Below are 12,783 nucleotides of genomic sequence, written 5' to 3' on the forward strand. Positions count from 1 at the left end.
GAGCAGTCAGTGGGGAGAAGAGGCTGAGTGAGCCCTCCCCCTTGAGCTATTCTTATTGTCACCGTGGGTGGGCTTGTGGGACATAGAGTGAGCCTGTGCTGAAAATCAAGGAGGGGTGAGGTGGGCAGGCAGGCTGGCCAACTGAGGGTGGTGTGGCTGTTCTCTTCTTATAGCTCTGAAGAGTGACCTGGGATACTCCTCCACCACCAGAGGTTAGGAGCAGAGCCTGGAGGAGCTGTTCTAGATAGCCCTAAGCCCGGTTCCTCAAGCCCTCACACTCATTAGAAGGGGATCAGCCATGGAGGTGGGGGGCCAGGGGGCAGCCTGGCTTCTGGCTGTGTGACCACTCTGCCTGAAGGTTCCCGGAATCCCCACTCACTAGGGCGTCTGGAGCGGAGCTGAGGCAGTTGCTGAAGCAAGGAGGGACAGAGCCAGAAGATAAGGTGTTTGTTTCCGTGCTCTGAATTCCTCAGTGTTCCACCCACGGAGAAGGAAAAGTGTACAATGCTGGGTCCCCAGCTCCTCAGGCTGAAGATTCACCCTCGTGAAATTTGATTTGCCGAGTAGGTACCTTTAGGCAGTGAGATGGTAGAGTGGAGAATTCTGCGTTCCATCCGCAGGCTTGATCTTGTGTAGGTGCCAGCGTAGCGTAGAGCTGACTCCCTCAGAGAGCGTGCTCATACGTTTTGGCTTAGGCAGAGAAATCGCAGACTCAGAGCCTGCCCTGCCCTCTCATTCTACAGATAAGGAAGCAGAGGCCCAGAGAGGTTAGATGAATGAACCAAAATATTTGGGCTCTCTTTTGCCTTTAGCTTTGGCTTCCAGACCCATTCAGAACCAGCAGACCCAGGCTCTAGGGCACACTGATTAAGACTGGGCCTTCCCCACAGTGGAGGGAATGAGCAAAGACACAGAGGGCAGGTTAGCTTGAGTGGCTCTGTAGCTTGAGTGTATGTGCAGCGGTGCATGGGGCACCCTCCTCTCAATTACTAGAGGGCTGATAACAGTCTTCTTGAATTGCCTTTACTCCTGTGGGGTAGAGGAGGGGACTTAATCAGAATCACCTGGGGAGATAATTTCCCAAAGCCCGTGCACAAACTCTGCTTGCCTCTCCCCACCAAAAGTGAATCCAAAATGGAAGAAGGGATTATGGTGAGCCTGGGTATTTGTAAGTACTTTGGATGTGCCCCTCCCTTCCTGAGACCTGTTGCGGTACTACCTGGCGATGGTAAGCTCCTTGAGGGAGGGTCTCGTCTTAAGTGTCCACAGCATCAGATGGAGGGTCCAATTCACTAGACATGTGTTGAATGGATGGATGAAGCAGATGGCACTGTAGAGATAAGAAAAGATCTAGACAAAAAGGACTGGGCCCTGGAATGTGAGGAGGCCGGGAAGCTACTTGGTCAGTACGTATTTATTGAGCCCGGCCATCTTCAGCCATCTTGCTGTCGACCCTCTGTCAATAAACATAAACACTCTTTTGCCCTTGACCTCAAGAGTTAAAATAATAAATAGCTTAATTGGTCATCATTAATTCTACTTTGAATTTATTATAGATAAATGTGGCCTTGAAAAGAATCACTCCTACGCTGAGCCCATGCATTTTATTCGGAGCCTCCCAAAGGTGCACGGGTAGTAAAACAAATAAAATTGGCCTCCCACCTCCACCCTCCCATCAATAGCGCATTTGCTATCGAGTCCAGGCAAATGGCCATTTGCAGGGTTGGATGAGTAGTTAAGCCACACAGGCACAATGTAATATGACAACATTCTTCACGGTAATATCGTCCTTCCCCTCATTACATTTGAACATAGATTGCCAGCATGTGAGGCTTCCAACCTTGCTCTCTATTCGTGAGTTGAGTTCTTCAGATAAGGTGAAGCCCACATGTGCTCCCCAGAAATTATTAGCCTATTTGTAAGCCTAAACAAAATCACAGCTATTGTCTCTAAGAACTTAATTTGCCACAGCTCTTTTCTTCCTATCCTTAATTATGTATATATTTATAGACTTGAGCCACCTGCCTGCTCAATGCTCATGTATAACCGTATGTCTTATGTGCTACTTAATAGCTCAGGGCGCTTCCTTTATACTCTCTTTGCTTCAAACTCTACATTTAAATATCTGTATTCAGCTCGGCTTCTGAGTATTAAAACATTTTTTCTCCACTTCCTTAAAAAGCTGCAAACAAGACTTTCAGCATTTTATCTGGACCAAACAGTAGTGGTTTTACACAAGAAACGAGAACTCTAAGTAAATCTATGTATTTATATGACTAAAGTGCATTATAAAAAGAAGCAATAAATCCAGTTTTCTGCATAAAAGGGATTAGATTTTCCAGTTTACCTCTGCACTGGGATTAATAAAATGTGCAACAAATAGCTGATGGAATGATCCGTTTGAAGTTTGTAAAGGCATCTTGGGAAGCTGGCGGGAGTAGCCTTTTATTTTTTCAGCAAAAGGATGCCTGTTAATTTTTTGATTCAGTCTTGTTCCTGAATGACTGTTTTAAAATGAGCTGAGAGACTGTTACCTGCCCATTTCTGCATGGCTGAGCAAATTCCCCCCTAAATCCAAGTTTCTCTTCATTTCCATCACTATACATCTCCAAATTACAGAGAATTCATTCCTGAGCTGGAGAGGTGCCAGAAGTTTCTCATCTAGCTGTCTGTTGGGCTGCCTTTTTCTTTCCCCTCTTTGAGGCTTTCTGATGCCTAGAGTGAGCTCAACTCAAAGGTTTCCAGCCTCACACTCGCCTCACATTCCCCCACAGTCACACCGAGCTCTGGGATTCAGAGGAATACCGTGTGCCAGCAACCGATTCACAGGCTCCTTTTACCTGCAGGTGTTCCAGAAACTTCAAAATGCGTCTGGTAATGTATTTGCTCCTCTAACATGCCACTTTGGCATGCATTATATGCAGCTGCTTATTATTTTTAAAAAATCTGTCTTCTGAAAAACATGCATGCTAAAATGTCAAAGGGGGCTTAGAGGACCGTGTAAGCTTAATTATTGGTCTAGGTACGAGTGTGTGTGTGTGTGTGTGTGTGTGTGTGTGTGTTGTTAATGTAGGCATGTTTGCATAAATATGTATTATTTATGTACACACTTGTCTGCATAGACAGATTTCACTAAAGGAATCTCATTGAAAGCACTACTTTTTATGTACATCCAGGTTTTCTAATCAGATCTGTAAACATCTTACACAGCAGCAAGTAGAGGAAAAATACATTTTTCATCCCTATGCAAACGGCATGTTGTAGGCACCTATTTGAAAAACCCTCCTTTCTTTCTTAAGAAAAGGTGATTGTGTGTGTGTGTGTGTGTGTGTGTGTATAGGGAGTGTTGGTTTTTGAAAATTTGGAGAGAAGAGTTATCTTGCTGCTGCACGAGAATCTCTACCCCATGTTACCTGCCTTCTTAAAACTCAGTAATCACTGAGGGGAAGGGATGTGGTTCTGCTTCAGAGTAACCCCACGGGGACGTTGAGCTGCAGTGTTCAGCAGGCATTTTAGGTATTCTAAATACTAGTGCTTGAATAATAAGTAGATGGGGTAGATTTGCTATCACCGAGTCCTGCTATGTTTCCTGGCTTGTAGAAATTGCATTCACACTGTACATTTAGAATGTGCATGTGTTTATTGAACTCTAGTAAAGCAGCATGAGAGTGTGGGTTCATAAACCACATTATTTATTTGCCAGTGTTGGGTGCTAGATTCTAAAATTAAGAAATTATTTAGCAATTAATAATACATTCAGCTTCCCTTGTCTCATTGGGTGAGATTTACATCCTGGGGACTTGCTCTTCTAGTTATAGAGACAAATGATTTAAGGTTCAGACTTAATTGCTGTTTCAAATCCTTAAGCTAGAAAGATGCTTGCAGTACTTTATTTAAAAGACTTATTTTGAAAAATGTGTATGTATATTTCTAACTGTGGTGGTGAGCTAATTATGACTCTAATGTGCTATGTGTAAGATAAACAACTTTTCTTGAGTATTGCTCACTTGTACAGTAGAATTTGCTTTCTTGTCTTCATATTAATTTTACTTTGCATCCTGTCCTTGCTTTTTGAGAGATCAGTAATTACTAATTGTTGTGAAGATGAGAAAATAATGTAGTAACTCAGAATTCACAAACAAAAATAGGTTGAATTAGCAGTTTTCTGAGAAATTAAATGAAACATATTTTCACCAGTAAGTTTTCTAAGTGTGCAGTAGGTATTGATATTTGAAAATGGAAACAAATATCAACTTAAGTAGAACAGGTTAGGATAGTGTTAATGCCCTCTTGTAGTTCCTCACTATATGTAAAATGAGGTAGTAAATAGCTTATTTTATATTGGCTATTAATGACTTTTGCTTCATGATATTGATTATAGAACAAACAAATTAATTTTGATTTGCTTTGAAGTTGAGATGACTGTAAACTTTGGTAAAATAGTTTACTGAACTGTAACAATAAAAAGGCATATTCTTGAAAATCAGTGTGAAAACCACTTTACTTTTTGGTGTTTGAGATCCAATATTTTATCACTTATAGAGCTGCATACTTAAGAGGATTATATGTATTTCCAAAAGAATTTACATAACTTTTAATGCTGATTTTTATCACCCATGTTCAATTCATAATTACTCAAAGCGGTACAGTAAAAATACATTTCAGTATGTACGAATGGTTCCTTGAAAGGGCATATTATATTAGAAGCCATTAAAAACCTGTTTTGGCTATTAACGTTATACTCATGTATTGCTCTGTGTGTAACTGATTTTAATTTAGGCACTATGCATTTCCAATATTTAAATACACCTAATATTGTAACCTGTTTGATGTAGGGATATTGCCTTTGAATGTGAATAACTTGATGAAGCTTTCAAATTGAATGTATAGGTTGACTGAAGATTTAGTAGTGCTTTTTTGGCATGTAATGCAATGTGCATTAATGTAAATATACAGATAATGAGCTATGTAAAAACATTCATTGCATTCAGCCACATTACAGAACACTTTCATCTTACTTTTGAAGTTGGTTATTTTGTTTGGAGTTAGTTTCATAGGCATAAAAAGAAGTTTTATTTTTCTGAGTTTATATGGTGCTCTGTGGTAACAGGAAAACACTCAGTGCCATTTTGTAGGGAATATCATATGTACCAAATAGAGGAAAGAGTGCCACGTTTGCCATCTGTCTCTAATTATGATTTCCTACTGGCTTTTAGATTATAGAACAGGCCTTTATTTTTATAAAGCAGATTTATATTACCTACAATACCTAAGATGATTGTAAAACACTTCCCCCATACAATAGTTTCTCCATTGCATGACTGAGATTGTCTTATGAAACATTTCATTTTGTAAGGCTCACATATAGAAAGAGGCTATAAAAATATAATTTGTAGACTGACCATGCATCCACAGCTGAAACATTCATCCTTTAAGTAAGCATTTATTGAGCATCACTTTGCCAAGCCATCTCCTAGCCTTGAGTAAATGGGTGGGTTGGCGGGGGTAGGTCTTGTCTAAAGAAAGAGGAGATGCTGTTCCTGCTAGTTTGTTATTAATAATTATTTATGAAGGCACAGATACCTTCAACATAGTTTGAGAATTAGATTATTTTTTGTTCTACCTAGCTTCAAAATGCTTCTATTCTTAGGGTTTGCAAGTAGAGAGGAATGATCACAGTTGGGACAGGTAGGGCAGGCAGGTTAAGGAAACTGGAGAAGGTGAGTTCTCAACCAAGTTTTGAAGGAGGTTATTAGCAGCAGCTGATAGAAAGGAGAGAAATAGGCATATTGGGTGGATGGAAAAGAAATATGGGAAGAAACAAATCATGTCAGGAGAAAAAAGGTGATGATATTATATGGAGAAGAGGAATCATTAGGAGTAACAACAAGAGAAATTAAAAAAATTACAGGGTTGAGTTTGAAATATTTTTAGTTAATCTTCACTAGCCGTATTATATCCTATGGAAAATTCTTTGAGCAAGTGAACATTTCTTCTCTTTTATCCTATCTATCAACATCTGTAAAACAGCATTTCAAAATCTATGCAATAATGTTAATTAATATTTCTTGAGCATTTACTGTGGGCCAGGGACTGTGCTAAATACTTTAAATGGTTTATCTCATATAGTCCTCATTTACTCATTAAAATCTTCATTCTGTATGTGAAGAAATTGAGATACTGAGAATTTCTGTAACTTGTCTAAGGTTGTACAAGGTCAAAAGTGGATGAACTGGGACTTAAACCTAGACTCTGGAGCCCAGCCTTCTAACCACTACATGACAAAGCCACTTCTGCTTATCACTTCATCTCTAACTCCAGATCCAGACTGGTGTGACCAGTTGCCGACTAGATGTGTCATTTAGGTCCTCTGGGAACAGATGCTGAGACAGAATTATTGAGCGAGTATTTTATTGGAGGGTAAAGATAAAAGAGGGAGGAAGCAGAGTTGTGCAGGGAAAGGCTTCAGCCCACAATGCAGATCTGACACAGCCTCACCCAACTTGATGGCGATCTCCAGAGGGAAGGCTGCCTGTTAGAGGAGCCCCCTGTTGGAAGGAACTGGCCAGGCCGAGTACCGCTAACCTGCTTGGTCACCGACGGGAGGTTCCCAGGAAAGGCATGGCTGTGACTCAGAAGTTGGGGCAGATTCTGAATGTTCTGTAGCTGGAGGCTGTCAGCTATCTGCACTTATTGCAACTGAACAGCAAGTTCTTTCTCAAAGGGAGATCTGAGATGTGTACCTCCTTGGCTGCAAAGGTGATGTCTATACAAAATACACCATCGGAACCCAGGGCAAAGAATTTAAGGAAACCTTCACTTTCAGGGTCATGCAAGTGCAGGGTAGGCACCTGAGAGTGAGTGTCTCTTTAAGTCTACACCCTGTGTGCTTTGCCAGTCTCACCCTAGTCCTCAGAACCTCATCTTCAACACACTTAGAATTTTGCTCATCATCCTCCTCTCCAAAACGTGCCCTTCTTTCAGTCTTCTCTCCCAGGCAGATCCAGTAACTGCTTAATGGGTCCTTTTATCTTCAGTGTCTTTTCTACCATCCTACTCAGGTCTATCCACTGCCACAGCATCATCTGAGTTAAATGCAACCCTGGTTTATAATTCCGGTGCTTAATACTGTTCGTTGGTTCTCTGTAGCCTAGAGAATAAATTCCAAGCTTCTTTCTATGGCACAGAAAGACCCTGTATGATCTGATTGTGTGGACAATTTGGACCCAAAGCTGGAGGAATTTCATTACTCCAGCTAAGGAATAGCAAAAGTGTTTACTTATATATATAGAAAGGTTGTATTTAATTTTGGTGTTGAAGGATGGGTAGGAATTTGTAGAGTTGAGAAGCTATTTCATACAGAAGAAGCAGAATGAGGTGATTTGGGGGTGATTAGGGGAATGGAAAATTTAGCTGGAATTTAGAAAATATATAAGAGGTTAATGCGAAATATGCCCAGAAAAATAACTCCGAATCGATCAAAGAACTGTAGCCATGGAGTTTAAGTTTCCCGCTACAGGTTTTGGAGCAGAGAAGTGACATGATGGAAATGATCTTGTGTGAAGGTGAATGTGGGTATGGTGTCGAGGCTGCACTGGATGGAGAGCAGTCAGGAGTCAGGCGGATCAGTTAGGAGGGCCTTTTGCTACTCCAGGCAAGAGGAAGTGAGATCTTGAACCCAGTGTGTAAAGGATGGAAAAGATGTGGGAAAATATGAAGTAAGGGTGGACAGGACTCCAGGATTGATTAAAGGAAGGGGTTCAGGGAAGAGAGTACTCAAAAGGGACTTAAACGTTTGAATTGGGTTCCAGGAGGCTGGTGTATGGGAACCAGAAATGGACAGGAGGAGGCTCTTGTTAAGGGAAGACAACAGGAGTCCAAGAACTGTGTGTGGGTGGACCATCTCACTGATTTCCCCAAATAAATGACATACAACTATTTTCATTTTTCTCTCTCTCAAGCACTGCTTATTCAGCTCCTCAAGTTTTGCCTAATTTTTAATTCACTGTCATAATCCCTTGAAAAAAGATTAAGGCATAGAAGACAAAAGCTATGTTTATAGACACCAACCATTCTGACAGAACTTAGGTTCCTTTTTCTAAATTAAAATGTAAAAATACCTGTTTTGGATCCACACAATTTCTAGCAGCCAGTTTGAGTGAATTATTATTATACTTTATTTTATTTATTTATTTATTTATATTTTTGGCTGAGTTGCGTCTTTGTTGCTACGCGCGGGCTTTCTCTAGTTGCGGCAAGCAGGGGCTACTCTTCATTGTGGTGCGCGGGTTTCTTATTGTGGTGGCTTCTCTTGTTGCAGAGCACGGGCTCTAGGCACGCAGGCTTCAGTAGTTGTGGCACGTGGGCTCAGTACTTGTGGCACGTGGGCTCTAGAGCTCAGGCTCAGTAGTTGTGGCATGCAGGCTCAGTAGTTGTGGCTCACAGGCTCTAGAGCGCAGGCTCAGTAGCTGTGGCGCACGGGCTTAGTTGCTCTGAGGCATGTGGGATCTTCCCAGACAGAGCTCGAACCCGTGTCCCCTGCATTGGCAGGCGGATTCTTAACCACTGCGCCACCAGGGAAGTGCCTAGACTTTATTTTTTAAGAAGACGTCTTGGCTCTGTATACACCTGATCCTGGCCAGCAGGACTGGCCCATTTCATTGAAGGTCTTTGTTCACAGGGTAGATAGAAGAGCTGACATTGTTTTCATGAGATGCAGACGCCTTCTCAGAGAGAAAACCTGAAGCCGCTGCCTCCCACTGCCTCACAAAGGGACAGAGGCTATTGATTTAACATAAACAGAAAAAAAGACTAAATTTCTTTGCAAATAAATTGACATAATATAGGATTATGATGTATAATTGAAAACCCAATTTTCAGTGAAAGAGAAATAATGGCAAAGACTTAATGCTAAATAAGCTTTAGGTACAGAAATGATGGTAAGTTTTTTATGGATTTGCAATGTAATGTGAGGAGCTCAAAGCAAATATTTAATTGCCCTTAAAACTGAACAACATAATAGTAAAATTTGCATATTCTTCCAAGCTTTCTTATTTTACTGTGTAGTGCTGGAAAACACTTGTGGTGATATTACATTAGCATCCATGGGGTACAAAAAAGTAAACTTTGAAGAACTGATCAAATTAACCTCCAAAGGCTACTGCGTGGCCATATACAGACAACCTGTTGCCTAACAAGCGGTGATAATCAAAAGATAAGCTCTGGTAACGTGTGTTTTGTGATGATGATAACATAGATCTGATGCCCATTCATAACTAGGGTTGCCAGACGCAGAAATACAGGATTTACATACTCTGACCACTAGAATATGATCTGACCACTAGAATATGAAGCTATATAAGATGTGTAGTGATGAATTGGGAGATTGGGATTGACATATATACACTAATATGTATAAAATGGATAACTAATAAGAACCTGCTGTATAAAAAAATAAATAAAATTCAAAAATTCAAAAAAAAATAAGTATTTTAAGGTGAAAAAGAGTAGAAATCTTCTCTGTTCCAGATGTAGATATAGGACAGTATGTTTTCTTGATTGCATTAAATGAAAAAAGCAATAAGACTGCAACATGAAAGGGAGGGGCGTCTGTCTATGTGGCCTTGGGTGATTCTGTACTGTACTCTCAAGCTTCAGGGCAGCGATCTGTACTGGATGATAGTTAATCTTCATGACAGGCTAATGAGCTAAGTACTATTGGTATTACTCATTTTACAGATGAGGAAACTTGGCTAGAGAGGTTCAGTAACTTGTCCAAAGTCATACATCAGGTAAGTAGCAGAGCAGATTTGAACCCAGGGCCTGAACTCTCACACACTGTGCTGGGCATGGTGGGTGTGAGCATAGCAGTGATTGTCCGGCTTTCGTACCCAGAAGCTTCTTCTCTAAGCTCTCCTCCTTCTTGCTGCTTTTCTTATCTCCCTTGGGTCCTTTCTGTATACAGTAAGGAAATACAGTTGTAAACTCAGGAACCAGCGCCAAACCTAGTTTTCTGATGGACTGATAGTGAGTTGCTCTCTGAGATAAAAATATGTTGCTACCATAGTCTAGTGATGTATGTCCCTGCAGTGTGGGCGTCCATCTGCTCATCCTCACCCAACTATGTCACTTTTCTTAAATGGGCTTTGTTGATATTGGGAATTGGAACACTTTAATTCTGCCTTCAATTTTGGTCTACACAGGACAATTTGAGCTCGCACTGGGAGAGAGCAAATTGCCACTATGTGATTACATGCATACTATTAAAAGTGCATGAACATTCTAAGCATACAGAACTCTGATGAAGGAAGGATTAGGTGTGATACAGCCCCCGGTAAGCTCTGTTTATTCACATAGAGCTGTTTAGCTTCCTTATGCATCTCATTCTGAAGACATGATGTAGTGGAATCAGTACAAGCTTCAGAATCAGACATGCCTAGGTACAAGTCCTCCTTCTGTCACTGGGGCAAGCCATGGTAATATCTCTGAGGAATGGGGATAATTCTTTGTATTGATGTGAGGATCAAGTGGTGCAGTATCATTTCTGGCATAGAACAGGTATTTAATAAATGTGTTCAGCTCATCAGTAGGGGTAGTTACATAAGTGGTTAAAAGTACCTGACTCAGGACTCAAACTTCCTAGGTGCAAATCTGAGCTCTGCCACTTAGCAGCTGAATGACGTTGGGAAATGTATTTAACTTCTCTGTGCCTTAGTTTTCTTGTCTGTAAAATGGAAATGCTGAAAGTACCCTCCTCATAGGATTGGTAGGAGGAATGCATGACTTAATGTAAATAAAACACATAGAACAGTACCTGGCATGAAGTAAGCACTCCATGACTGTTAAGCCCCTCCCTATGAGCTTCAGTTCGCTTCTACCTTATTTCTTCTCAGAGCGAGGAGGCTGGCCGTTCACAGGAGGTACACTTAAAGGCAGGCATTTCCAGTTTCTTGGTATCTAAGACCTACAGATATTTATTTTAATCCAGTGTCCACTGAACCATTAATATCACACACCTCAGTCTAACGGTTTCTTGTAGAGTCCATACCCATCGTTGATGAAGGATGGGCTCCCACATACCAGTTGTGGGGGGAAGAGTAAATTAGTACAGCCATCTTTAGATGGCAGTTTGTAATATCAGCATTTTAAAGGCACATCTCTCTTGGCCTATCAATTTTACTTCTAGGAATTTTCCTACGGGGCTTCCCTGGTGGCGCAGTGGTTAAGGATCCACCTGCCAATGCAGGAGACACGGGTTCGAGCCCTGGTCCGGGAAGATCCCACATGCCACAGAGCAACTAAGCCCAAGTGCCACAACTACTGAGCCTGAACTCTAGAGCCCGCGAGCCACAACTACTGAGCCTATGTGCCACAACTACTGAAGCCCGCGTGCCTAGAGCCCGAGCTCCACAGCAAGAGAAGTCACCGCAATGAGAAGCCCGTGCACTGCAACGAAGAGTAACCCCCCTCACCACAACTAGAGAAAGCCCACACACAACAATGAAGACCCAACACAGGCAAAAATAAATAAAATAAAATAAATAAATTTATAAAAAAGAATTTTCCTACAGTTGGTCTCATATAACTGAGCAAAGACGTGGTGGAATCGTTGGTTGCAGCATTGTTTATGATATTAAAAACCTATAAACAACTAAGTATATACCCAGCAAAAAATACCTAAATAATATATGGTATATCCATGCAATGGAGTACTGTAGAGGAGATTTTAAAACTGTTAGAGCCATACAAGTGGATATGAAAAACTATACAAGCATATTTTTAGGAGAAAAAATAAGCATCTTTCAGAGGAGACCGTATAGTATGAATGATACTGTTTGTGTTAAAAAAATAGATTAATGTATGTATATCCATTTGCTTATTTAATCATAAAAATATTTCCAAATATATATGAATGTCAGTAGTGATTGCCAATGAGAAATGGAAATGTGCATTTTACGTTTCACTGTATGTGTACTTACTATTTGAATTGTTTAACATAGACATGTATTGCTTATACAATTTAAAAAAGAGTCAAGACAAGTCCCTTTCTTCCTCCTACCCCGAGATATTAGTTTTTAAAAAGATTAGTCCTTCATGCAAGTATAATCCTAAGCCTTGGTATAATATTTTTGAATTATTGAGCCAAGTATCATCCTAAGTTAAAACAGAATGTGTATCAACTCACTGCCAAAGCTCTAGTTTGCTCCCAAGGAGCAGAAACCAAAATTACTAAGGAGATTTCCTAACATCAAGTCACAGGAGAGCCTTAAGTCCTGCGGCAAAAATTCCTGCTATTTAAAAGTTCATGTACTTAGAGAGTAAACATTAAATCAAAGAGCATTAGATGGGAGAAGGGAACGTTGAGTCAATAACATTTCCTCAGGACTTATTAAATTGAATACTAAACATAGGGAAATATTACACATGGGATTTTTTTGCATTAAGGTTTTTCGGTATTTCTAAAGCTCCTTGCTCCGTCTTTTGCAAAATGCTATACAAAAGTTGCACTGCTTTTGGGTTTTGAGGACAGAAGTAATTTGCATGCAGGGGTTAATCAAGATTCCTTGCTCTTTGTACTTTTAAAAGTGCTTACACACACATTGTCTCCTTTGATACTCACAGATGAGGTATTTAAGACAAGTATTTTAAAGCTCATTTTTTACATAAGGATCTGAGGTTTGGAGAGGTTAAGTGATAAGCTTAAGCCAGTCAGTGTGGAGCTGAACACACAAGGGTCCTTGGTTTTGTCTTGGTTGTCCTTTCCACCACCAGTCAAGGGCACAG

The 12,783-nt window shown here is 40.7% G+C and overlaps 1 protein-coding gene across 1 annotated transcript in view; it reads left to right on the forward strand.

The window, feature by feature from the left end:
* The first annotated feature begins 2,739 nt into the window (after positions 1 to 2,739).
* Positions 2,740 to 12,783, forward strand: part of IQCJ (IQ motif containing J) — a 209,144-nt gene continuing 199,100 nt past the window's right edge. Inside the window, exon 1 of the mRNA XM_033409516.2 lies at positions 2,740 to 2,874. Coding sequence (XP_033265407.1) covers positions 2,866 to 2,874 — 9 coding nt within the window. The 5' untranslated portion in view covers positions 2,740 to 2,865. The remainder of the gene's footprint in view (positions 2,875 to 12,783) is intronic.

Source organism: Orcinus orca, chromosome 5 (assembly GCF_937001465.1).
Source record: "Orcinus orca chromosome 5, mOrcOrc1.1, whole genome shotgun sequence".
Classification (NCBI taxonomy): Eukaryota; Metazoa; Chordata; class Mammalia; order Artiodactyla; family Delphinidae; genus Orcinus; species Orcinus orca.